Consider the following 27,468-nt stretch of genomic DNA (forward strand, 5'->3'; position numbering starts at 1 on the left):
ATCCAAAGACTTTACATGAGATTGCATCATCGTCCTTTTCAATTGCACTTCTTTTCCTGTGCCTGCCTCCATACACTCTCCTCTCCCATCTCTCCTCTCCTCTCCTCTCCTCTCCTCTCCTCTCCCTCTCCCTCTCCTCTCCTCTCCTCTCCTCTCCCACTCTGTTCCGTCACCCAGGCTCTCCGGCAGTCGGCTGCACACACTCCTCCTCTACATCACCAAGCAGAATATGTGATGTATATTTATATAAACTGATTAGCATTTCATCTTTGCCTTTGGGTTTTTTTTCTTTTCGCACTGGCAAAGAATCGATAGACACAATGCAGGAGGAAAGGAGAAGCGTGGAGAAATCAATCTGGGCTGGAAGTCAAGGTGAGACAGGAGCTCGCTTGGCCTCTTATAAAATCAGCTGCGAGACAAAGTGCGGGGGGGGGGGGGGGACTGTGGGACAGAGACACCGAGGGAAAAACGTGGCAGGACGGTTTCTGTCATTGGTGTGGATCAATAAGGGGAAACACCAGGGTTGAAGGGGCAGAGGTCTCATTCAAACGTTTATGTCTTATTTTATAGAGGTCGTATATCAAGCTACTTTGGGTTTGCCGTTTCTTTTTGAAGCAATCTCTCATGTGTGTTTTGTGCCAAAAGCAGGAAACAGAAACACTCTTCAAATCCAACAGCGACAGTTAAAGTGATGACTCAGTTTTAACGCGTCCACCAAATCTCTGCTGAGTGTTAGTCATCGCCTCTGACTCAGGTGGAGAGAGAGTTTGACTTCATTTCAAAGATCTAAGCTTTCTCCCTGTAAAACCATTTCAAAGATCAAACCTGGTGAGTTTCATTATAGGATTTATTCATATGAAAATAATATAACAATAATAGGAACATAAGACATGTTTCAACTGCATTGCTGTAAGCGGGCCTGTGTTCAGTGTAAAGCCAAGGGCTGTCCCTGAATGAAACAGATACAGGATTCGTGCTCTTTGAAAACACTCGATTGTTAAATACATTTTTGACAGGAGGGACCTCCGCAAAGAAATGCTACGATGGAGTACCGGGGCCATATGAAGAAGTTATAATTGAGAAGGAAATTGTAATTTAATGAAAAAAGTCATAATATTACAAGAAAAAATGTATTCTAATAATAACAATAATTTAATGTTATTACTACTTCATTCTCGCAAATTTAACTATGTCAAATTAAATTACAACTTTATTTTAGCAAATGTGCGAGTTTTTTCATTCAACATCACTACTTTTTTGTAGTATAACGACTTTTTCTAGTAATATCGTGACTTTATTCTTGTATACAATGACTTTTTAATCATAATTACAGATCGTTTTTCCCCTTTAAGTGGCCCCAACACTCTGTCGTAGAATGCAGTCATGCAAAAGGACTTTATTTATTTTCCATCCAGTGCTTGTAGCGTTGCATCAATACATATCTGTGAACATTTGAGTGAATTGTTTGCTGAGAGCGCTCCAGGAAACAACTCTTTACAGATTGAAGAAAGAAAAGAAAAACGTCAGCTGACCCGGCCCAGCTTCATTTTTACTAACTGACTAATAATGGGCTAATTATCTCACTATAGTTTCATATTCGAGTGTATTTCGCACAACATCATGTCCATCACAACATCAAAACACCGACTCAACAACCTACTCCGAACCTACTGTCATCTCCTTGTAAAGGTGCGTTAAGTGACTTTTCCTGCCCCTTAGTACAAAATAACTGACATAAAGTCTAACCTATTCTGAACACCTCTCTCAGGATCCCCTTTCAGCCTTCCCTCACACAAATAACGATTCAGTATATTATTATTTTAATTATTTATAAGTATAAGTATATGTTGGATATATTCCCTCTTCACAATAGTGGTCTTCCTGGTCTCTGCTGCGACAACAAGACTCCTAGTGTCGCTGCTGTCCCTGTGCCAGAGACACGTCCGTGCTTCTTTAGATTTCTTGGCAGCTAATGGAGGTCAGTGCCGGTCATGTTTTGCTTAACGCCCCATTTCACCATGAACAGCACTGCGGTTTGGATTCGGCCCCGACCAGACAAAGCTGGTCAGAACACTGAGTTTGGGTCTGTGATTATCCTTGGTCCTCACTGGCAGGTACATCTATAGGAATGTGCTTGTGTGTTATCCTTGATTGTCGAACACTGTCCTACCTAACTACTCCTCGTGTTGATGGTGTCAGTAAAATGCAGACAAACTGTGAGCCGGCTATTCTCTCTCTCTTTTTAAAAAAAATGTATTAACGTGATAAAAGTGGATTTGTCCCCGCAGCTTAGTAATTAGCAGGTTAAAAGGCTGATGTGCTTTAGGCCCACGAGAGGTAGCTGGCCTTGTGGTTATTATGTTGAAGTGTCAGGATTGCTAACGCGTGTGGGTGGAGCCACTGACCCGACAACGAGAAATGCCACGCGTATCTGCCTCTCGAGCGGCAAATTAGAATAAAGTCCGACGGCCAGAACGCCAAGAACTCCTTAACTGCTTATTATCATCATGAAACCTACTCATATCTCCTCTGATCGTACATAGTTTAGCTCCAGTGGTGTTTTTACCAAATAGACGTTTTGGCAACTTTTCCCTTTCCCTTCCTCCCTCTGAAGGAGGTGCACCCACTAGAGAATTGGTTGTATTTTCAGATTTTTCGCCGTACAATTACCACATATATGAGGCCGACTTGGCCAGCCGTGCATGTGCTTGATATGCTTGTGCTTCCTTTTTCTACTTTATTGTAATGAGTTGTAAAAAAATTCACTCCATGCAGGGTGAGTGGGCAGAGCAGAGGCTGTGTGAGGGTGCAGACGTACAGTCCTCGGCCACCTGCAGGAAAGCAGATTCAAATTAAAGCAACCCAGCGCGGCCCTGCTGAAGCGTTACAGAGGGGCTTTGTTCTCTATTGGTCCACGTCAAATGAATCCCTCCAGTGTTATTCTCATGAATATGCTTCAGCGCTGTGAACCACGCTCCCTCTCAGCTCGGCAACACGACAGTTACACAGTTGTTTCGATCTTTTCAATGATCTCTATCATAGACTTGGAGGGAGAAAGCACGGAGCAGTCGTCTTGATCCCAGAGGCTGGCGGGGCTCGAGTTCCCGTCCGAGCTCAACCCGTCCTCCTCCTCCTCCTCGCTCTCCTCCTCGCACGACTCCAGGTAGTGCAGGCCCAGCGCGTTGATGCCAGAGTCCTCTGAGCTGGATGGAGAGGAGCAGTGGTCCATTTTGGGGCCCTTTATCTTATCCACTGGGGAGGGGTGTTTGTGTTCACTGTACACCGGCTGGACCGGCTGCACGGGCGCGGCCGCAGCTGTCTGTTTTTGGGTTGGCAGCGGTGGCTTGACCGGTGGCCGAGGCTGAGTGGAACCTTTGGGCAGCTTAGACGAGGCCGAGGCCGGGGGGGACGGGGTCGGAGCGTGAGGTGGTTCTGGCAAGGGAGGCAGAGGCCGCTGCACGTAGCACATCTTGCCACTGATCCGCTTCACGATGTAGTCGTCCACGAACAGGTCGGCGATGACGCAGTACTTCGGCGACTCCAAGTGAGGCGGGGACTGGAAGCAGGGGGCGAGCTTCAGGAAGCGCTCGGCCAGGGAGACGGACAGGTCGATGGTGTCGCTGTACTCGGAGCCGACGGACGGCACGGCTGTGCTCGGGAGGTTGCACACGTTGGTCATGGGCTGGTACACATATTTGCCTAAAGGAGAAGGGAAAAGAGAAAACACACAAAAATCATTTTCATTGTTAGATTTTACTTTGGATTTGACATACCTATTGTATGTGAAATATGTTTTTTATCAATTTTCCATCACACAAACAATAACCACCTGACCTTCCTGCAGTTCCCCTCAGCACTAAAGAGCATTTGAGAGTATTTTCAGCTTATTGATTCAGGTTTTTGTCTCCAAAACTTTGATGCTCACTTGAATCACTGGCAGCTTTTTCAACAAAAGAAGAAAAAAAAAAGCTCTTTAAAAATCTGTGCATAACCTGCTCAGCACCAAGCAGCAGAAAGACAAGGTAAAAGACCAGATAGAGAACATAGAGCATCATTTAGCAGCTGAGGAGCCGGATCTTTCCTTCGGGCTCTGGAGGAGATCAGCACAGACTTAGAAGAGAAAATATATCATACATCAGGTGTACAGAAAAAAGACTCTTAATGAATACCAATGTTTCTAACTGTTAACTGAATGTTTCAAAATGCTGGTGTTTGCCAATATGTTCACAATATTGACTTGAAATGCGATAAAATGTCTTCGGCCACAAAGGATCTCTCAAACAGAATTTGATCTAATTTGATGACATCGTCAAGCAGAGTGGGTTCATGGGAAAAACCTACATGACTCAAATCATGTTCACCACATGAAGCCTTGCCATTACCTTGAATAAATTAGGGGATTTTGCCGGGTTTGAACTTTGTTGGAAAAATTTTGGAGAATGTAAGTTAACAAGTCTAAAAAATATATATAACCTAGGTCCGGTTATTAAAGTAAATTTTACTAAAGAATTGTTACAAATTAGATGCTTAAAGGAAATCAGCATCCAAGAAAAATCTCTACCTAGAAACTGTAATTCGTGTCACAGATACAATTTAATTCATGTCTGTCTGTTAACTCTTGTTACTAATATACAGTATTTAACCAAAAAGCATTTTGCCATGCTTTAATACCGAAGTAAATTAGATTTTTCTTTCTTTCCAGTAAGTTAATTATCGATATAACACAACAAAAAAATGTTTCAGTTATTGTGTACCATTATCTGTAGATCTATAAAGCATGTCTGTGTTGAACCTTCGTCACACATTACAAGTGTGACTAAGTTTTGCTTTACCAGTAAAATAATAAAACTATGTTTGAGCATTTGCATTTCAAAACCTTTTTCTTTCCCTTTTAAAAAATAAAAGTGAATTTCATAACGCTGTGGGTGCACATTAATTCATCTCTTCAAGTATGAACCCTTCTCATCATATAAAGCCTCACTTATTCCTTGGGTGTAAGTAGCAAACAGAGCAGCACAGCAGCAGCACAGTCTCAGCCAAGGACACCGTTTCTGAGGTGGGCTCTGAGTGAAGACTGTGTCTGTAATAACCAACCATGTGTCTGTCTGCTGTCGGGGGGGGGGGGGGGTAAATGTAGAAAAAAAAAATGTCCTCCTCCAAACTGCTGCAAGACTCATTTGAAAAATGAATATAGAAATATGTTTACACCTCAGAAATCCTGATGTGGTGCTAAAATGACATCTGGACTAAGAACACGGCACAGCGTCACATCAATTTGTTCTTGAGAATATTAATATATTAAACACGCCGGCCGTGTGAGTTGTGCCTCATGTACTGGCTTCGGTATGAAAATGACTTGCTCCCGAATGTTGCTCATTGTTTTGAAGCCTGCAGCCTTGAACTCTCGAGCGGTGCTGCCGGAGCAGTGAGGCTCAGATGTGTGTTTAACTGGCTCCCTGGAGATGGAGGAACTGCAGAGGATGACAGGCCTACGCATCGCTTCCTCCTCGCTCCGCGTCCCTGTCTTTTGTTTCAGCGGCTGGGGGGACCCCCCGTCAATCAATCTCATTTCCCCGGTTACAGTGAACACGTCATAACTACTCTCAAAGTAGGAACGTGTGTCTGTTTAGCTGAGTTGACAAAGAGAAAACATAATGCTGATGCGACATGTTTTCAGTATAAAGTCAACTACTTTTCGCAATGATTCCCATGAGCAACCTCAATTTTGAAGTCCCAATTTATTGTCCACCGATGTGAAGCGATCAAAGGAGGCTGCGACTGAAGGTTCATGTCTGTGAACATTGTTAAAGCCAAACACGAGAGCTAATGTCGATAAAGACAAGAGGGGAAATAGTCCTCGTCCTCTGTTTTAATGAGAGCAACTCAATGGCCCGTGTTCAGCCGGAGACGAGCCCGTTCAGGCAGACGAGACCGAGGCAACAAATGAGTGCTAAAGCTGCAGAGGGCGACGTGTTGACATTTAGTTTTTAGCATATTACATCTAATTGCACTCATCCATCTGGAGCTTCAAATACAAAGAGCAACACTGAGGGACGGGCAGATGCTTCAGCAGACAGTAAAACAGACAGGCGTATGGAACCAGCCCCACGCCAACACTGGCCATCCTCGTCGGCCTTGTCAGAGAAACACGGGATGTGTGTAGATTTAAAAAGGGCGTCTTCGGAATGCAGAATTAGTTTCGCATTTAGTTTGAGATATCATTGTTTCTCTGAGTCCCAGAGGAGAGTCCACTGCATGTGAGATTAATATCAATTAGTTTGGCAGAAAAGGAATCTGAGAATCCCCATCAGGAGCTAAATATAACTTTCTGCACGCCTGAGATACACAAAGATCACATTATTAGAAATGCTATTCAGTTAAAAATGTTATTATTATTATTATTATTCTTCCAACAGCCACCAGAACCATCATGGAGATGTGTTGTCAAATCTCTGTCCCTGTGTTGATTGCATCATGCTCATTCACAAGCAGTAATGATTTAATATCCTGTTGTAATATATTGGTTTCACACTATTCCTCTGATCAACATCTGAGGCCGGTTACACACAAAGGACTGACTGGACGTCAGCTCATAAACAGGATGACAAGGAAGTGAGATATCGATGTCCTTATATTTTTATATATTGTGTTTTATAGATATAATATACTGAGGATTGAAACCAACAGTGACTGACAGACAGCGAACACTGTCCGAGCAGCTTTATTGATATTCAGTTGTGCCCTTCTGTGCTCCTCAGTGCTGAAGTCGACATATGACAATGTCAGCTGTAAGGCAGCCTCCGGTCGCCCCCCCGGCTCTGTGTGTCCCTGTGTGTGTGTATGTTTGTATTTCTGACCCAACGAGGCCCGGTCCTAACAATTAAAGAAAAATTGCAATGTTTTACCATCCTGAAGACATTCAGTCGAACCTCAGTTCTTAGTTTATGGTTAGAACAAAAATGAAGAAAAATGATGAAAATATTACATGTTTTTCTTGTTGTCAACACAACCCAGACACGACCAGAAGCAACAATTCTTTATGGCTCAAAACCTTTTGAGTGCATCTCCCCGTCTGTACAAATCAGCCAAGCCCATTATCGCCAACTGAAGGAACAGGTCACAAAAATTCAACGTTTAATCAGGCGTTCCTGAAATATCTCGGTCACGAGAATAAGATGGACAGGTGACGGTCGGATGGATGGATGGATGGATGGATGGATGGATGAACAGACAACCTGAAAAGAGATTGCTTTTCGGTCAAGGCGGAGCGGCGGCATTAACAAAAAGGAGACGTGCCACGGGAAACCACTGGGGGCAGTGTAGCCAGTAGTTTAATCGAGACGGTCATAGGACTTGAGGAAGAACTTAGTGAGGAAAGTTGTGATGGTAAGTTGGATCACCGCTCTTTACAAGGTGGTCACTTTTCCCTCTTTCTTAAAAGGTACATCATCAGAACCTATTCCACCGTATCATCAGATTATCTTTTTTCCATAGTGATGGTCAAAAAACAAATCCACCATCAAATGGTAAGAAACTGTTACTGGTAATGCATCTGACATTTTCATCCTTTTTGTTGTTTTCCTGTGCATTTTTTGTTTCCTCGAGATAATCGGCCAAAGTGATGTCACAAGACATTTCAAGTCCTGCGACAACAATGATTGACAGAGTAAAAAAAAGGTGCAGTCTGCAGCATTGACAGTAAATGTCAGGGTTTTGAGTCAGTGCTGCAGAATCAAACAGTCGGAGCTACACAGCAGACCCACTGCTTCACACCCACACTCACACTGAGACTGAATCAACAGCAGAGGAAAGTCAGACTCAAGGTTTTCCACTGAGTGCAGACTCAACTGACCTCCAACTGACTCAACTGCTCTTTGAGGAGAAAGAATGATTCCTACTTCTTCTCTCTTCATTGGATTGAGCCTTTTCATTATGTGAACATTACTGCCAAAGTTCACTGAGGAGATCAGTGACTGAAGGCGATAGAAACAAGGCTGTTGGATACATCAAAATAAGGAAATAACAGCTTTTCAATACAAGTATGTCATTATGCATGCGTGACCTCTGCAGTTCAAAGCCATGGAGGTGAATCTCTCCTCTACTTTTCAGTGAGGGGGGGTGAAGTGTCCACAAAACACTTTTGGAGTTTCACTGGTAAACAAATCCAATGAGCAAACAGCGACCACTTCTCCAAACAGAAAAAAAACTATAGAAAGAAAAACATCAAATGCCTCCATCCTGTGGTGTCATCCATAAGCCCTGAGAGTCACGAGTTCTCACAAGACCTGCAGCAGTAAGTAGGAGGAGGATAGTGGTGAGTAGGTAATTAGCGAATTTGAATTTTTCTGTGAACTATCCCTTTAAGGGAAACCTGGAATTAATTATTACAGTCAGTGTTAAAATAATCCCTCTTGGAACAAGGAGCTAGAGAACATTATAAACAGTCAGAAGGTGTTTTCTTGAAAGATGATTCATGGTGAAAATCAGGAGTGCAGGAGGTTAATGAGAAAGCAGTGGAACAGGCAGCTCACTCCTGGGGAGTTACAGATTTCTCCCTGGAGGAGCGGAGGAGGAACGAGGAGCTCCAACTCCTCTTCCTCCGCCCGTCTCCATCCTGCAAACCTCATGCGTCCTCTGCTGTGTCTGGCCGACAGCTGCACAGTCTGCTTTAATACTGGAGATAGTAGTCTCCCTTAATAATGCAGCACGTAGCCCATCAGCCTCTCGCTCTCCTTCACAGAGCTTCCACATCGCTCCGTCCAAATCCCGGCTCTCGCTCTACAGTCGGCAGCTGGGGGGGGGGGGACGCTCGAAGGCTGAGGTTTGTTGTTGACGAGCTCAACGTGTCGTCAAAGATCAACGAGCACGACTTGTCTTTAAATGATTTTGATAGCAGTTTATATCAAAGCCTCATAGGGACTGAGTCATTAACAACCCCCCTCAGTTTTTGAATCTATTTGTATGTTTGAGTGAAAACCAGCTGCCTCATACTGCAACATATCAAAGAAGCATGTTGGAATAATGTGGCTGTATAAAATGAATAATCTTAACAGAGCGTCCTTATAACAGCTGCTGCACCCATTTGGCTGGAGCAGATAGGGTCAGGCCTCACATCCGCAGCTCCTTGTGTTTGAATCTGTGCAAACAAAGGGAGCTGCAGCTGCAGGGGCCACAACATACAGCAAGTTTCAGGTTTCAGCGAGAGAGGACGGCCCGACCCAGCGCCACGGGAAACTCCTTTTCCTGTTTCGTGGCTCCAGAGGCCGAGGGCGGTTCCTGATTTACAGCCAGTCAGAGATCCAGTGTTTGTCTGTCGCCACAATGGAAGAATGTAACCCTCAGAGCTCTTCTCACAGAGCAAACACAGAGGTTCAACAGCTGTAAACTCAGGTCTTAGAGGAAATGTTCAAGTTCAACACGATAGTAACACGACCGTATGAAGTTTTAAAAGAGTTATTGGTCACTGTAGCTATCCCTCCCGGCCAATAAGGACTGTAAATGCACAGACGTTGGAGGGAATAGGTGATCAAATCCACAATCCTCCATTTAAATACATTTGACTTTGTTCTTTAACTCATTCCCTGTGACGATTCACAAGGCTGTGGGACATGGGAGCTGTTTGTAATTCACACTGTCACACTGGTCTATTGATGCTTTATTGACAAACAGTGGGTAATCAGGTTTTTCCCTCGAAGCAGACATCTTGACTTATCATAAACCGTTTTCAGACAAGAACACTGGGAACATTGGGTTTCCAGAGTTTGCCTTTCACTTATGACGACAGCAGCAAGAGATTGTCCGGGTGGGACGTGGTTAAAGCAGCAGGACAATGTCCAGAGAGTTCAGGCGGGGGGTTGTGCCAGGGTAGATCATACAGGAGGGAGGACAAGACGTATAATTCCTGCCCCTCAACACCAGCGTCGGCCCTTTTCACCAAAAGCTCTTGAATCTAGTTGTCTTTCCTAGTTGACATTTTCACCGGTGTCTTCCAGCGTCTCATCCTGAGATATTAATGTTCTTCTTCCAGTTTCGCCGCCTGTCGCATGTGAGAAACGTCCACTGCCCACTCGCTCACTGTAAAACTTTCATGCTGTATTCTCGCATGGGCTCACTCCACACATTTCACTCACTGGAGGGGGGAATGTGGGTTGGCAGGCAGAGGTCCAGAAAATGTCTGGAGCAACTGACATTTGCGTGCTCACATTCAGCCTCTGGCCTTCAGTGCATGTCTGAAAGCAGCTATAAGAAAAAGCACACGGCTCTGTTCCATTAGGATCAGGACCGTGAACAAGCATGAAGATACCAGGCACAAATAGCAATCAGCCATTATTTATTCTTTCATCTTCCCACTTTGACCGGACAATTGTTGGTCTCTTTGTTAATGCATGACGAGGGGGGGGGCTGGCGATCGGCTCTGAACCTTGTAATCACACGACGGCAAAGTACCTGCGTTTAGATTCAATACCATGAATGGAAATAAATAGCAGACACAAGGTGAGTCCGCCTGCTCTCTTTTCAAAGCACATTGCCACAGCAACTAATGTGAAGATCCCCGGTGTCTTTGTCACGAGGTGAACGAGTCTGCGACGAGGCTGCGTGGGTTTCATTTGGAGTAATTACACGATAGTCGTCTTTCGTTGAAATCGCCTCTAAAGTTCAGCTCGGAGTTAATATGACGCTGACTCCGGTCGATTTAGCTTCAAACTCCTCGTTGCCTTTTCTCTCTCTCAGTTTTTCTCACTGAGCTGGGATGACGAGGGAGTAACACAAACAGAAAATGTGCCATTGCATTAAGACAGGGATGTCCAAACTTTTTATCCTGAGGGCCAAATATAGCGAAAAATACGAAGGTCTGGCCCACTCATGCCGCAACGCCCCCCTGCCCTGGAGACAGTGGGCCATAGTCCATCACATTACCTTTCATTTAGCTGACGCTTTTATCCAAAGCGACTTACAATAAGTGCATTCAAGGGTACAAACCCAGAACAACGAGAATCAAGAAAGTACAATTTCTTCAAAAATAGAACAAAACTATAAAGTACTATAATTAAGTGCCATTTAAGTGCTACTAAATTGTTAGTTTAAAAAAAAAAAGGCGGGCCAATTTAAAATGGATGGCGGGCCGCAGATGGCCCGCGGGCCGTAGTTTGGACACCCCTGCATTAAGACAATCTAAACCTTTCCTTCCAAACATAAGAGTAAAGTTGTACTTTTATTCTGGTGCTTGCATTATTGAGAGACCTGCAGTCGGAACACTGCAGCTTCCCAAACACGATCAATCGATTCGAAAAACATCCTCTCGGGCCTGCGCCGACAATATATTGATCCTTTAATAACAGCCGAGGCTCTTTTCTTTAGGATTCAGCACTGCAGTTGATTTTGATTTGGTCACCACAGCAGTCAAATTAAGGTCAGAGAGCTTTATCCAATGAACCTCCTTATTTCACTTTAGTAAGATCTGCGAGCTACAGCTGCCGTGATGTGTCAGACGAGAGCACGAGAGGAAGTCTGACAGACGAGATCCCACTTCCTTGTATCTACAAGCTCGGAGGAACAAAACGAGAGCTGACAGAGAACGAGCAGACTGACAACACCGTTCAGGAGTCATTAGACTTTGTTAGATTTTCTTAATGAGTAATTCATCGCCCTGCCTGGTAATTGTAATCAGTTGGTCGAGGACAAAGGGAAGGACCAAAAAAAAAAAACACCATTCACAGCAGGTGGTTCCAGTGCTGCTGTGAGCAAGAACCTCATCAGACATGACATATTGGCAGTGACACTAAACACGGCTAATTACCACAAATGAGAGGCTTGGACTGATGTTGTCACCAGCTGGGAACACCGCCTCCGCTTGAATCCAATTCCAGTTTTTCCACAAAGCTTAAAGTAAGTAAGTAAGTAAATGACCAGGAGGCCCATCTTGCTCCAGCTGATTTGGGACCTGTGAGTGCAGGAACCAGAATCGTGTCACACTGTGTTCGGTTTTGCGGCGGCACGTAGGAATCAGGAGAAGCCCCAGAACTAATCGCAGGTAATTACCGCACACGGCTCTGAAGGTAAGAAAACACACATCATTTGTGTTTGAGAATTTAAATGCTGAGCCGAGTGACCTTTTTGTGTTTGTTTCTCTGGAAACCTATTAAAAAATGTAATTAAAAACGCCGCCTCGCCGGGCTCCCTGTGGTGAATGCACAATTATCAGCTTCAGAACAAGTTTGTACTCCAGGCAAGAGGCGTAGGCACATTCAAAATGCAAAAAAATTGCAGGATCATTATGTTTCACTGGAAGTAAGGGCGTGAGCCGAGCCGAGCCGGCGTACCTCACATGCAGAAGCACACCATTATACTTTTCTCACTGGGTGTCCTAGGTTGTGCCTGATTCAGCAGTCTAAGCTGGTTTACTCACATCGTGGTGCATGCGAGGGGAACCTGTGAATTACAGGGCAGAGAGATGTTGAAGGTGGGAACGCTCCTGTGTGATGTGGCAGGCTCCCTCTTCTTCAATAGCTTGACACATCTGAATTATAACGGGTACAAAAGTAGACAAAGTGCTACAGAACAATCATGCTGGCGGGCGTGTGGGAGCAAAGAAGCTAACCATGCACATATTTTCTGGATGTGCCCCAGGTTGCGCTCCTTCTGGGATGATGTCGGTGCCACAATTAAAGAAATACTGGGATATGAAATGAAAGCAAGACTATGTACCTTGGAAATGTAACTGAAAGTGTAACTGAAAGTGATAGATATATAGTCAAGACACTGTTGATTGCAACTAAGAAAACAATAACAAGGAACTGGTACAAAACGGAATCTCCTACCATAGAACAATGGTTAGGGATTGTAAGAGAAATATACTGTATTGAGAGAATGACCTACCAACTTCGACTGAAGGAAGATGTTTCTATAACAAAGTGGAAAAAATGGGTGTTGTATGACATAACGAAAGACATGTGAACTGTAAACCGTATAAATCTGATTTTGTAGATTAGGGATACCTGCAGCCATGATTGACTTTATTTTTTATTTTTTTTCTCTCTTTGTTGTTTATGTCTTGTATGTGTTAATGGAAAAAACTGAATAAACACTACAGTTTAAAAAAAGAATTATAACGGGTACAAAGGGGCCATGAGTTCATCACACAGCACCTTTTGAGTCGGAGGGGTGAACATTTCAGAGCCGGGAGGAGGAGCGAGTCCAAATGTTTACAAATGACGCAACAGCTGAGCAGGCTCCTGCAGAGAATTCACAAAGCTCCGTGTGTGGCTCGTCAACAGACACTGGAGAGAATTCATCCTTTTTCTGCCACATCAGATATTTCAAATCACTTGGCTCGCCCTGAACGGAAGCCGGCGTCTAAATCCAATGATTACATGGCAAAGATTACAATGTGACGAGTGCAGTTGTGTACTGTAAGCCCCCCTCGGCTGACGGGTGCCGAGTGGATGGTGATTGTGTTGTACACTGATCTGAGGATTTTCAGGGCAGCCAGCGATGAGGGGGTGGGGTGGGGGGGGACTAAGGGGATGGACGCCCTGTCGGGTTCACGCACAGTGACCGTTTGGTGGCATCCAGCGTCACGTGGAGACTAAGTGTAAACGGGGATGAGATATCTGAGGTTTATGGATGTTAAAGAATACTACATGGCTGCTGATTTAGTCACTACTTGACCTTTAGCCCCTTTTCCTCTGGTCAAAAAATCCACCCCCACATCTGGCTTTTATCTGCAATGGGAATAGATTCGATCGGCAGCCTCTCCCAGGTCAAATGACTCTGCAGTAGACAGGTTTTAATCGGCACCAGCTCGGCTGTGATGGAAACATGACACCCAGGTGAACGAGCTAATTTGGCGAGCACGCCGGGCGAGAGAGCAGCTCGGTTTTCCATGCATTTGTTTTGTCGAACAATTACACACTGGGGGAAAAACAGAAGGGCAAACACTCCACTTGCAAGGGGAGAGTAAAAGAGGCGTCTGTCTACACGTGATGTTATTGTAGCCCAAAAATAAAATGTTGGCATCGTTCTGCATTCTTATCGAATGCCATGAAAAGACCAAGAGAAAACACAGAGTATCCTCATTCATCTCTTTCAGACATCCTGGCACTGTCCATAGAACTCAGGCCAGAGCCCATTCCTTCCTTCTGAGGCTGTAAGTCTCTAAATTTGGGTCACAGATGTATAATTCATTTTTCAGAAAGGGAAGTAATTGAAAAGAGAAGCTGGGCTGTAGTTCTCAGTAATTGTTGACCGTAAAAGAATGAGTAACACATATTGAGGGACTATTTCCAGCTGTGGATTAATACTCACTTGGTGCCCTGGTAAGTGCCCAGTCGGACGTCTACGAGATTGACTCTCAAATAATCTAGAGTGCCCATGTTCATCTCGATGTGTGTGTTATGTGTAGTTTGTGAACAACAGTGAAGGTCTGTGGCGGAGAGGATTAAGCTACATCAGGCTTTAGCTCCCAGGACACAGTACTTTACTTGTTAGTCGTATCAGCACATCGTCTTTTCAAGGGATTTGTTGACAGTAAGACAAATGTCGAGCGTCGCTCAACACTCTGAAAGCAGAAATGAATCTGATGACTGTGTGAAGTGATGCATGTCATGTCACACAAGAATTTCCAGTAACAGCGAAGGGAAGCAGGGGCGCGTCCGGGGGTGGGGCGAGGGGGGCACTGACCCCGACTGAAATCTGATTGAAGAGTATCGAATGATGTGCAGCTTTCCTCCAAGCTATGGCTGTGTGCACCTTACTGAATCAGGAATTGTGCATGGATATTGGTAGTAGACTCTTTTGAATGAAATGCTCTTTATGCGATATATATAAAAAAACTGTCACAGCCAGGAATACATGCAGACTAAGCCCCTTTCCCATTTGGAGTTCAATAAAAAGTAAATTGAAAGACGTAGGATATCAAACATCAAGATTGTTTCCGTTACCTCCACCAAGGATGTTGTGTTTTCACCCCTGTCCCTGAGTTTGTTGGCTGGTTGGTTTGTTTTTGAACAAGATGACACTAAAATAATTGAATGGATGTCCGTGACACTTGGTGGAAGGATCCGGGGAGAACCCATTCAATTTAGTTGAGGATCCGAATCAGGTTGCAGATGCAATAAATGTGTTTTTTACTGTTTTTAACACTTTGAGATCGATAATTTTGTCAACATTTTTATCATAATATCTCACTGATCTTGCTGATATGTATTAGTATGATATTTGGTGCAGCCTGATTGGATTTACAGGGACTGTTAGGCCTTCTAATTAGTAAATTTGTGGATATGCAGAAAACAAATCTAAAATATGCATATTTCCAATTATTTATTTTTACTTTGAACATATCGTGAAGACTAAAGAAGATACACAGAACTGTATTTTGGACATGCAATTTGCAAGGTCATAAATATGTAGAGTTTACAATGACTGGGCTGGAAATCAAAATTCAGAACAGTTTACAGAACAGACACAAGTAAATCCAGATAAATACAACGAAACACATGAACCGTGACCTGAAACATTCATGCCCCCCCGGCTCATAAATATTTCAGCCTACATTGTTTAGACCACATCAACTATTCATATAAAGAGGTCTATTTGTAGGTTTGACTCTCATTAAGAATATCTATATAGGACTATGACGTTCTACCTTATGTATGCAATGACTACAGGCAAGACAGTGAGATGAATATGTAGTTTTAGGGGAAATTAAAACAACATCACTTTGGCAGCAAATGTTTTTTCCTGAGATACTTTACATAACCTCTCACAATGAGCCACATCAAGCCTTTAGTAATACATTTTCCATATTGTTAGTGAATACAGAGTCTGAGCATCTGGATTCCTGACATGGTGGAGAGAAACCAAACACCCAGCATCTGGTTTTCTCATTCTCGTGCCAGTGGGATGGATTTCAGGTGATTCATTGAACTTATTATCAAAACCATGCAGGAAAAAAAATGACCAACTCACAGTGACACCAGCCCAAGTGGCAGCACCAGTGCAGCTTGAAGCACTTCCCGTGGCTGTGCGTCGCGCAGATGGAGAGTCCATCGCACGGCAGGAAGTCTGGTCTCCCCGCGCAGCTCTTGGCCAAAGCCTGCGCCTCGTCCAACTTCTCACTCTTCGGACACTTGCGCGCTCCCGAGGCGGCCATGCCAACATTTCCTGGATCCCCCCTAAACGCACACGGCCAAGTAAACTACAACATTTACCCGTGAAGGACCGAGCCGAGGGTTTGAAACGCTCCACGCAGCCCCCGCAGGAAACCTCTCCGCGGGGATCTCTGGGATATCCACTGGGTTACAGCACAGGCGAAGAGGAGTGCGAATAAAGGAGGTGTGGAGTCATATTCAGATCCTCCCGTGGTCGTGATCCACGCATCTCTCCATCCTCTCTCTCCTTCCTTCGTTCCTTCCCCCTCGCGTCGGGAAGCTCCTCTGCTCTGCGAGCTGGTGGTGACGCGCGTTTACGGCACAACGGCGCGCGTCTGAACTTCATCACACAGCGGGAGGAGTCCGCCAACACAAAGCCAGCTGCTGTGCGCACTTCAAACACACACACACACACACACACACACACACACACACACACTCTAACACACACAGACACACACAGACACACACACACAAAGCTTTCATCAGTCCCTCTGACAACTTCAAAACACCCAAGATCTGCATCCTGAAACGAATCCACACTCAGACCGACCTAAAAATAAGCACTCATGGGTTTTATTTGAGGATTGTATGCAAATTATACCACATCTACTTCAATTCAGTTATCTGAACTCATAATGTTGGTAGTGCATTGAGCTTTCAGGTTTAATAAATGATGTATGTTACTTGCAGGCAGACATTAAACAGTAGAAGAGCATATTACAATAGAATCCAGCTGCTCTCTCCCTCTCCCTCCCTCTCTCCCTCTGCAGCCGCTAGGTGGCAGCTCGAACATCTGCTCAGTGCTAGGGTGTGAGATTTACACGATCCCATTGATTTATATAAAAGCATCCGAGAGTCGTGTCTCAGCCTCCATCTCCTCTGCAGCTGAGTCAGCAAGTAACACACACACTCACACTCACACTCACACACACACTCGAACATCACTCTCCTCCAGAAATAAATGTTTCACCTATGAACTGAAAGAACATGACTTAAAACTCAACGATTCCCTGCATTGGGGAGATCTGAACATTAATACAACTAAAGCCAAACAGTGGGTTAAATCAATACAACCATATTGAACAAGATGCACACACACACCAAACTAACAGATGAGTATATAGCATTTCTTTATTGAGGTTTCAGATGATAGATATTATACATTACATGCATTACATGCATTACCGTTGACAGCTTAATATAAGACAATCAGTAAAAAATAATCACTTTGATATTATATTTATATAATGTAATTCTGAATGTGATCTTTCAAGAATTTCCTATATCACATCAGAGTTTAATGACATCACTGTATATTTTTTAATATATTGTTGTTTTAAGAAATTGCACTTTTTGGTTGAAGCAACTTAGCAGCTCTTTGGTGGGGTTTTCCTGTGTTATTGTTTCAGTGGATATTTTGCTTAGGTATTAATACAGTTGTATCGCATATCATTGAGTTAGCAGTTTATTAGGATCATCTAATTCATTCCAATAGACTTGTGCCCTCATACTTTTGATCGTCAAACCTAAGTAAAGTTCTGTGACACTGTTGAGGTGTTTTCATTCATCTGTTGTCACTTTGGCAGTGGTTGCAGTGCGTATCTCTAATATTTTGTTAATACCCATTTATATTCACGAGGCAGATAGTACATTAGAAACAAGTATCAATCAGTATATTGTGAGTTGAATGAATATCTCTGATAAAGCATTGACAGAAACAATAAGCTTTACAAAACTTGGATTTCGATATGAGGGTATAGGAATGTACAGATGACCCAAATAAACTGTTATATCAATGTAGGCTCACAAGGTCACTGCCATGGGGAAGATGTTACAATTATTGATCACAAAAAGCACAATAATATCAGAAATCCATAATCATCATAATTATGTTGGAAAACACATTGTAAATCAAGTTCATAATGGTTTAAAATTAGTGTATTATGATAATAAAGCTGAGACGTATGACATTTAAAGCTGACTGTGGAGTTTCTTCACAACCTCCCTCCACTTGTGGACAGGTGGGCTGCCACTGGCCACCAGCCTCTTCAGCAGGTTGCAGGGCTGCAGGTAAGGCACGTCGGGGTGAGCCTCTTGGTAGAACTCCAGCCTCGCCAAGACCTTCTCCAGCCCCACCATGCTGGCGTAGAACATGGGGCCTCCGCGGTGCCGGGGCCAGCCATAGCCAAACACATAGATGATATCTATTTCTTCAGGTCCTGCAGCTATTCCATCCTCCAGGATGCGGAAGCCCTCGTTGATCAGGGTGTAGAGGCAACGCTCCAGCACCTCCTGGTGGTCTATGCGGCGTGCCACCAGGCCGTGCTGGGCTCGGTACTCCTCCAGAAAGCTGTGAAGCCAGGGATCAGGCCTGCCGACCCGACCACCGGGTTTGTCGTACTGATACCATCCCCTTCCTGTTTTCTGACCAAAGCGTCCCTGCTCACAGAGGACATCTCCCAGGGGGCTGTACCGCCTGCCTTGTCGTATTCTTGCTTGTTGCCCTGATGCCCCAGAAGACTTTCCCAGCCCGTCCGCCTTCCTGACCCTCCAGCCCACATCCAGCCCAGACAGGTCAGACATTCTGAACAAGCCCATGGGGAACCCAAAGTCCTCCAGTGCACCATCTACCAGCTCAGGCGTGGCTCCCTCTTCTAGCAGGAAGAAGGCTTGCTCACTGTAAGGCTTCAGCATGCGGTTCCCCACAAAGCCCCGACAGTTTCCAACAGCCACACTGACTTTGCCCATTTTCTTTCCCAGCTGCATGGCAGTGGCCAAGGCTTGAGGAGAGGACTTGGATCCATACACCACCTCCAGCAGCTTCATGACATGGGCAGGGGCGAAGAAGTGCATCCCCACCACCAGCTCCGGGCTGCGTGTTTGAGAGGCCAGGTGGTCCACGTCCAGCCCAGAGGTGTTGGTGCACAGAAGAGTGCCGGGCTTACAAAGAGCAGACAGCTGCTGGAAGACTTTCTCCTTCAGAGCCATGTCTTCAAACACAGCCTCGATGACCAGGTCAGCATCAGCCACAGCCTTGATGTCGGGGCTGTAGCGGATCTTATCGAGTGCAGGGGCCACGCCACGTCTCTTAGCCCCTCGCTCTAACATGCCCGACATCTCCTGCTTGGCCGCCATCAGCTGCTTCTCCTGGGTCTCCACCGCGACCACAGACAACCCCGTCTGAGCCAGGGCCACCGCTATGCCTCTCCCCATGGTGCCAAGACCTAAGAGGACATAATCACATGTTGACGACAGAAAGATTTACAATGGTCGACTTTAAATAGTTTTAGCCTGGCAGCATATAAAAACGTTTTTCCCAAGCTTGCAATTTTAATGCACAAGCTGTCTGTGTGCTTACTGACAGCTCAAACAACTGGAGCTCTAAAAGCACAGAAGCTCTTACCGATGACAGCTGCTTTATGCACAGGCCTAGGCTTGCTCGTGTCCCAGCGGGCTCCACTGGGCATGCTCCACCTGGCGACGGCCCTCTGAGCGAAGAAGATGTACTGCAGGGCACGGGCCTGGTCGGAGGTGAAGAGACTGGCCATCAGCTCTAGCTCCCGCTCCATGCCCTGATCATAGGGCAGGGTGGCGGCCGCCCGGATCGCCTGGACACACGCAATCGGTGCTATGGCTCCGCGGGCGCTCTGTCGCACCTTCTTCATCACCCCCTCAAACAGGGCATCCATGTTGGGCGGGCGAGGACACGGTAAGCTGCTTATACGACGGCCATCCAGCGGTTTTCCTAAGAGGGAGACATGGAAGAAAAGAGGCTACAGAGAAATTACTTTTTTATTTGTAGTTCTGTGACCTTTGCTGCCCATTAAAAGTTTAAAGCAACATTATTTTCATTTTCAAAGTGTAAAATGCCATTTTGTTATTTTATTGATACCACTTTTTCTCCCTTTCCTCTATTTGTCGGTCAGCACTCAGACTGGGTATAATTACTGTTTCAGGCACACTCGTCCGCTCTATCAATATTCACTCCATAAGCAGAGTGGTAAAAAAGACCTGTTCCAAGATAAATGGTAGAACTCTTCCGGTGCACTGGTACAAGTCACCTTGAATAAAACCGATCGATAAGAAAAATAAAAAGCAACCACTTTGGCTTTGGGCAAAGTAGTTGGTAAGTTTCCAACTCTGGAAGCAAAAAGGGGCCAAGAAATTGAAAAACATTTTCTGATTTTCTAGCCTCTAAGCAACCGGAACAATTTTCCAGGTGAAATTACATGAGACGATTTAACATTGGAGCCCAGAACGGTTACAACAATAGATTTCCTGTCTGCGGCGATTTAAGCCTGGGAACAAAAAGAGTGAAACCTTGTTAAAAGCATCTTAATTCTCATTCCTGTGCCGTCTGACATGATTACATGAGACAGTAGGCCGAGTCCTTCACAGCTCCACTGAATTACACTCCGCTGTAGGTTGGGGCCAGAAACTGGGTCACCATGGCAAAGCTTAAAGAGACAGCCGCTGCATCTGATTCACTAGAGTCCACTTTGTGGGATCACAGACTGTTTGGTCTGATACAATTGTTCGTATCAATATTTCAGAGCTGATGAATAAAAGGCGAGGGTCCTTTCAGGCCAGTGAAATGTACACTCTTTCCACAATGAAAAGTCAATGTGTGTGCAATGTGAATCCAATGTACTTTCAGGGGGCATCATTGCAGCAGTTAATCTGTAAATGGTTGAGCTGTGGATTTGTTGTGCAGCGAGTGGGAAGCCTGGTTGTTCTGACAGATGTAGCGGGCAGATGTTGCAACCGCCGGGGTAAAAAAGTTAATCTTGTCACCAGCAAGACTGCAGTCTGTGCACGTGTGGATCGTTTGTGTGTGTGTGTGTGTGTGTGTGTGTGTGTGTGTGTGTGTGTGTGTGTGTGTGTGTGTGTGTGTGTGTGTGTGTGTGTGTGTGTTTGTGTGTTTGAACCCTCATGTGTATTATATTCGGAAGAAGATTGACAGGTTAAAGTTCAAGCTTGGTTGGAGTAGTGGTAATGGTTACTCTTAGTCTTCAAGGCATGAATCTAAGTTAATACAATTTAATGCTTGGATTTGTTTGTGTGTACTTGCACTTATATCTTTGTGAGGACCATTTCAGGCATGGACCTTACGGACATTTTAGGCAGTCCTCAATTGTTGTCCTCAAACAGTTGTTTTAAGGGACAAGGTTTGTTTTTTTGGGTTATCATTGGGTTTAGGTTATGGTTAGGGTGAGGGTTGGATAGTTAAGGTTAGGGTGATGGGCTAGGGAATACATAATGCCAGCTAGAATGGCACTCAGTAGAGCATTTACCTCCACCAAGGCCCAACAGTCACCTTAAATACGATCAAGCTGCACAACAATTCACACACTCATAGATATCTGTTCCATAAATATGTCCGATTTTTGTGTGTGTGTTAGTTTAGGTGCTTCTTGTATAAATATAATATGATCCAACACACTGTAAAACAATGCTGATCGACTCACCAGCTGTGCCGCTCCCCACATAGACACTGACACTAGTGTGCACATTTAAACACACACTTCCTGTCCCCATATAACCCGCCTGCTAATCGACTCAAGACCGCCGCCGCATCCGTCAAAATCTTCACAGCTTTTAGTTCTATCTCCCCAATCTCCCTTCTCATGTGCTGCTGGCTTTTCTGTCTCACTCATGTCTGAGCCTCAGCTTTACTAACAACGCTCACTCTCTCACCCACTCAAAGTCATCCTGGCAGCTTTTGTGTACAGGGAAGAAGAAAAAAAAAGCATTTCTAAAAAGCACAAGACTACAATCATCTTTTGAGAGTGAGTGTAAAGTTGTTGTTTTTTTGGACATTTGTGGACATTTTAATAGTGAGATTGTTTGCTGAAGGCACCATATCGGGCTCATACGTATTTCACATGAACTTTAATTTCTTGAAAATGCGCTGCTACTGCCGAGCATGCAACAGCATCTTCTCCTCATCTCATTCAGAATCAAAGGCTCTTGTACCATCAAGGCAGTGCTCAGGCTGTGCTGAACAGAATATGAAACATCCTTATGTGCTCACACAGAGTGAAGACTGAGAACCACACAGCAGAGTGGGCGGCTTGTGCACTGGCTCACAACACCACAGAGGATGAAACCTTCTTGAACACACTTGTTCATGGGGAGACTTCGCTGAGGAGATGCATACAACTCTCGCGTCTGTATGATGACGCTAAAGTCGGGTTAGCACACAGGTTAGCATAGAGCCTGGAAGCACATGGAACCAGATTTAGGTCAAGTTCAGACCTGGTATTAACATCCGTCCTGAGAGATCCCATCACAGGTGGACAGTGTAAATTCGTCTGTTCACACCCGGTGTTAAAATGCCTCCTGATTGTTTCTCCTGTTCCCACTTTGGATCGGATCTCACTTCTTAAATCACTTCCAGGATCGCGGCTGTGGCCACATGGTGGATCGTGGTGGCAGCTGATCATGGATTTTGATTACAGCTATTACAAGGATTAGATATATACACTGTTCCTGCCCACATGTTGCAGTATTACTGGCAATACAGCTTTCATCATAACTGTCATGGCTGCTCTGACTTCCATGCCCCCCCCCCCCCCCCCCCCCCTCTTCCTCTCATCTCTGTCAGACCTTTTCTCTTTGCATAAATGTTTTAAACATTAATGCACCTTTCCATTTATCTTGAGATTTTCCCTGAGGTTTCTGTGTTTTTTGCCCTGTTAAAGTTTTTTTTGGAAGTTTTTCCTCACTCTAGTCGCCGGCCAAGAACAGAGGATCTTTGCACCTTGTTAAACCCTATGAGGCAAATTGAGAATATGGGCTGTACAAACAGTTTTTACCCAGTGTGAGTTTACAGATGTGTTGGACGACAAAGTGTTGGTGTCGGCATGAGTAAGAGATAGAGGTAGAGAGAAAGAGAGAGAGAGATTCATTGTGACACTGTTGCGGGTGAGAGAACGTCAGCTGAGTAATCAGAATCAGAAATATACTCTATTGATCCCAGGGGGAAATTGTGTTTGTTACACTAGCTCCATGCAATAGTAGAAATATAAGCTTATAAATATTTTAAAATTATAAGACTATTAAGATAGTAAAATGAATAGGACTTCTGTTCTGAAAGAATAAGATGTTGCCATTTCCTTGGAGCATAATAAAATGTAGTTTTATTTCCCATTTACTTTTCCAGTTGAGCATATTAATGTGGCCTGTCAGTGATATCAACATGTAAAGATCTGAATGGGTTTTCCCTCAACACAGACTGAATTCAGAAGTCGCTCCTTGTAAACTGCAGGGACGTGGCACACTTCACCGACCCACCGAGTAAAGCAGAGAGCTAATGAGTCTGATTCAAGATCGCAGGGCCAGCCTCGTGTTCATAAATGGCTGGTGACAGCTTATTATTAATATTCTAGGAAAGTTTGTCCCTTTTCGCCCTTCTGAATAATACAGCAAAAAGCGGTGAAGACATCAGAGCACATCTGACAGAGCCATGAAACATTTATGACTTCTGTGTTGGAGGATCTGCCTGCCACGTTCTTTCTGCTTCCTTTGACTTTCCACAGCTTACATGTCGACGCTTCTTCACGCTTGACTCGTCCCAAAAGAAGTGCTCTAGGAGGAATCTCTTCTCCTTTGACTGAGTTAATCTTTAAACCAGTGAAGAGTGAGTAGATTTTACACCAGAAGTTACTTCTGTTTAAAGTTTTTTTATGGGGGGGGTTCGGTCTCACCTGCCACACTCAGAGCAAACTTCACTGCTACATCCACGGTGCTGTGAGCAGTAATCTGATCCACTACTCCGAGTTTCAGGGCCTCAGCGGCAGTGATATGGCGGCCTGTGGGAGACAAGAAGGACGAGGGTGTGTATGGGCGACATGTGACATTTCACATTATTAGATTAACATTAATACGAGAGCATCCTGTGTCCTTTTGATTAAGACATAAACCAAATCACTGCAACCTCCCCTCGTTATAGCCTTCATCAGAAACAACAAAAACCTGTTAAAAGAAGAAAAAGATGAATAGCTACAGTTTGACATCAGTGATGTTTTTAGAAAACCTTCCAGTTAAAGACACAATAGGTTTCATAGGCAGTGATAATAATAAAAGTTAACACATACTGACATCTGCTGGTCATCAGAGTAACTGCTCTAAAGCACCTGTACGCCTAAACACTCCTGTGTTTATCAACACCTCTGCCAAGACAATGTTGTGAACTGACTCTCATTGCTTTGATATATGGGAATTATGGCATTAAAGCATATGTTTGTTTCTACCTACTTACTAATGCAAACCTATACTTAGTTTAACAGTGAAAAAAACTTTCCACACTCGCAAGAAAAACTCCACAAACGTTATCCAGAAAATTAGCTACCTGTGGTGATGAGGTCTAAGGCAGCTGGGACCCCGATGAGCCTCGGGAGACGCTGGGATCCCCCTGCAGCTGGGAGCAGACCCAGTGTCACCTCTGGAAGCCCCAGTTTGGCCTGAAAGGACACAAAGGAGGAGTCTGGGTGAGATTCTCAGAAAGCCTCTTGAATGTAAAGGCCTTACAGTGATTGTTTCTTAGTTTAGAAGGTTATAAAAATCGTATTTATTAAAAAAATTACAGTCTTTCTAGGATACTGGATATTTAGAAGGAAGAGAGAGAGAGAGAGAGAGAGAGAGAGAGAGAGAGAGAGAGAGAGAGACACACAGAGAGATCTGAACTAACTTTGGAGTGTGCGATTCGATAATGGCAGCCAAGTGCCAGCTCAAGGCCTCCTCCCAAAGCTATCCCCTCTATGGCCGCCACCACCGGTTTGTGCGCGACCTCGATGGCGTGGATCAACGGCACAAGTGGCGGCCCGGACATGTTCGTCCCAAACTCCTTGATGTCGGCTCCTGTTGTGCAAATAAAATCATGAAGTTATCAGTGGTGATTCATCTGGTTCCACAACCTCCCGGTTATTGTCTTTACACAACATACCTACCTAAAATCACAAGATACTGATAAGAAACATTTTACTGAACAAACTCTGTCAATAACTGTTTTGAAAATCTGTGAATCATTTCATTATTTTTCCTTCAAGATTCCATTAGTTTCAGCTTCTCAAGCGTGAACATTTTCTTTAAGATAGATATTGTTTAAGTGTAAATATAAATATATATAACTAATATCTTATGAAAAGAGGAATTCATCAAATGTTCTACACTGTTTTCATTCTCTTAATTATGTTAAAGTTTGGTATAACGATTGAAACAGTGCTGTAAAACTTGAAATACGGCACAAAAAATAACAATGTACTCAAAATGTACAAGATATTGTCATTCAAGTTAAATGAGATTTTACATGGTATGCCATTCCTTCTTTTATTTCCAATGAAAGCTATTTAAGTTCAGTTGTTCTTGTTCCATTGTTGAGTAACAGAGGGACTCAATGATACATTATGAGAATCAGTGAAGGGAAGATATCACATTGTTTGCAACCAAAATATAATAGAGTGATTTTCAAATAACAATTTAAATTTAAATTGTGTTGCTACGGCCATTGATAGACCAGTTTTCTTCTGAAAATGACAAGATATGTGGCATAACTGTGACATCACAGGAGATAGAAAAAAAAAAAAAACATTCATACCCCCACAGAAGATTCCATTCTGGCCACAGACCACCACCGACTTCACCTCTGGGTCACTGAGTGCTCTCTGCACCGTGTCAACGATGCCCTGTCTCACCGCCGCACTGTATTTAATGAGACCATATTAGTAATATGAAGTTTAGACAAAAAGCAACACTATGTAACTTTTACATCATTAAAGCGGAGTCTGCAGCCACACACTTATTCTTTTGGGCTCTTCGTTTGAGTGATGAAGTAATTTACATGTAGACAAAAAAAAGAGTCTGTAAATGTGCTGAGTGGAGCCCTGACAGTGTGGTCCCACTGAACTAAAACACGACTTTACCCATGTTCCACTGCTTTCTGTAGCAGAAGAGCTGCAGCTGTAACGAATACACCAAACTCTGTAATTCATTCTTACTATTTTAAATGTTTTATTGCTGAACATTACAGATAAACATTGGTTAATGTCTTGTGCAAGGTTTGAAGTTTTTTCGCTGTCAAATAGGCTGATAAGCTGAGATGCCCTCAGATAAACCTTTTCGGGTGAGAGGTTAAACAAGTATTCAGATTCTTACTCAGCAGTAAAAATAGTTTTGAGAAAATTTTGACCATCCTATCCATGCAACATTACTGCATATGCACCTATATATTAATTATACATGTATATTACATTATATCTGTACATACTTGGGGGTGTACATTGCTTGTGTTACTCTGTTGACGTTTGTATATTGTTGCACTTTCTGGTTTCCTTGATGCATCAAGTTGACATTACAATCTTCTGCATAAGACATCAGCTGCTGCCTGAGTTATCCTATCACCAACTTCCATAAAACTTCCATAACACATACTAGCGAAAATATTGTATTACAAGTAAAAGTCCTGCATTCAAACACAATATATAATAATAATAATAATAATAATAATAATAATAATAATAATAATAATCAGCAAGATGTAGTTCAAATGTAAGTATTTGTTTGCAGCAGGAAAAGACATGCTCATATTAACCAGTTGTTGTACTGATCAAAAAACCACCATATTTTAAAAGGTCATGTCAGATTGTGTTTGCAGAGTCTTGATCTGAAGATTAACTGTAGCTGTCAGATAGATGTCAAATGTATTGTAGAAGCAACAAGTAGCAAATCAGCCAAATACTCAAATAAAGTTATCTACTTGACTATAGTAGTGTTTTTTTATAGAGTTCAAATCAGGTGAATCTCTTCAGTGTGACGCACAGAGCTGAAGTCAATCCTCCCACAGAACAAACACAGATCTCATATCAGTAACTTCGCAGCCTTGTTTCGTCCCCTCAGCTCACCTGAGCGCGTTGACAGGCGGACTCTGCAGAGTGATCAGACCCACGGACCCTGAGACACGAGTGAGCTGAGCCATGTTGTCGCTTGAACTGTGTTGACGCACTTCTGTCTGCTGTGCAGGTTGAACTTTGAGACTTCTCCTGCAGCCAGGCCACACATCACATACTAACACAAAGTCCTCCTCGTCTGCTTAGCTTCCGCGTCAAACGACGCACTACCGCCCCCAGGTGGACCGGAGCCGAAGTAGCGATCTGAACTATATTCGTTTCTCTGTATTCTGTTGACGTACTTATAACAAATGTTTAAATTATATTTATCCTAATGAGGAAGTCAACAGCTGATCAATAACGTCACACATTTGAGCTCAAATATTACAATAATTGTCGTCCTTACAGGAAGTGACGTCAGTGCAGCGGTT

General features: G+C 43.9%; 2 protein-coding genes across 2 annotated transcripts; both read right to left on the reverse strand.

Moving 5' to 3' along the window:
* Positions 1-829: 829 nt before the first annotated feature.
* Positions 830-16,471, reverse strand: zgc:162707 (UPF0524 protein C3orf70 homolog B). Its single transcript, XM_053440191.1, has 2 exons — positions 15,967-16,471; positions 830-3,699 (listed from the first exon to the last, which is right to left on the reverse strand). Exons 1-2 carry the CDS (start codon positions 16,148-16,150, stop codon positions 3,002-3,004), a joined length of 882 nt encoding a protein of 293 aa, XP_053296166.1. The 5' UTR covers positions 16,151-16,471; the 3' UTR covers positions 830-3,001.
* Positions 16,472-17,312: 841 nt separating this feature from the next.
* On the reverse strand, positions 17,313-27,264 carry ehhadh (enoyl-CoA, hydratase/3-hydroxyacyl CoA dehydrogenase). Its single transcript, XM_053440011.1, has 7 exons — positions 27,053-27,264; positions 25,750-25,853; positions 24,844-25,013; positions 24,505-24,616; positions 23,861-23,965; positions 19,555-19,896; positions 17,313-19,375 (listed from the first exon to the last, which is right to left on the reverse strand). Exons 1-7 carry the CDS (start codon positions 27,124-27,126, stop codon positions 18,123-18,125), a joined length of 2,160 nt encoding a protein of 719 aa, XP_053295986.1. The 5' UTR covers positions 27,127-27,264; the 3' UTR covers positions 17,313-18,122.
* Positions 27,265-27,468: the final 204 nt, after the last annotated feature.

This window comes from Pleuronectes platessa, chromosome 14 (genome assembly GCF_947347685.1).
Source record: "Pleuronectes platessa chromosome 14, fPlePla1.1, whole genome shotgun sequence".
Taxonomy (NCBI): Eukaryota; Metazoa; Chordata; class Actinopteri; order Pleuronectiformes; family Pleuronectidae; genus Pleuronectes; species Pleuronectes platessa.

Excerpts from the sequence above, each read along its gene's own strand:
- ehhadh (XM_053440011.1), bottom strand. The coding sequence starts at position 27,126 with ATGGCTCAGCTCACTCGTGTCTCAGGGTCCGTGGGTCTGATCACTCTG. Across the intron at positions 24,617-24,843 it reads ATCGAATCGCACACTCCAAA|GCCAAACTGGGGCTTCCAGA; the intron begins GTTAGTTCAGAT and ends GTGTCCTTTCAG. Across the intron at positions 19,897-23,860 it reads GTTTGCTCTGAGTGTGGCAG|GAAAACCGCTGGATGGCCGT; the intron begins GTGAGACCGAAC and ends TCTCCCTCTTAG.
- zgc:162707 (XM_053440191.1), bottom strand. The coding sequence starts at position 16,150 with ATGGCCGCCTCGGGAGCGCGCAAGTGTCCGAAGAGTGAGAAGTTGGAC. Across the intron at positions 3,700-15,966 it reads CCACTTGGGCTGGTGTCACT|GCAAATATGTGTACCAGCCC; the intron begins GTGAGTTGGTCA and ends CTTCTCCTTTAG.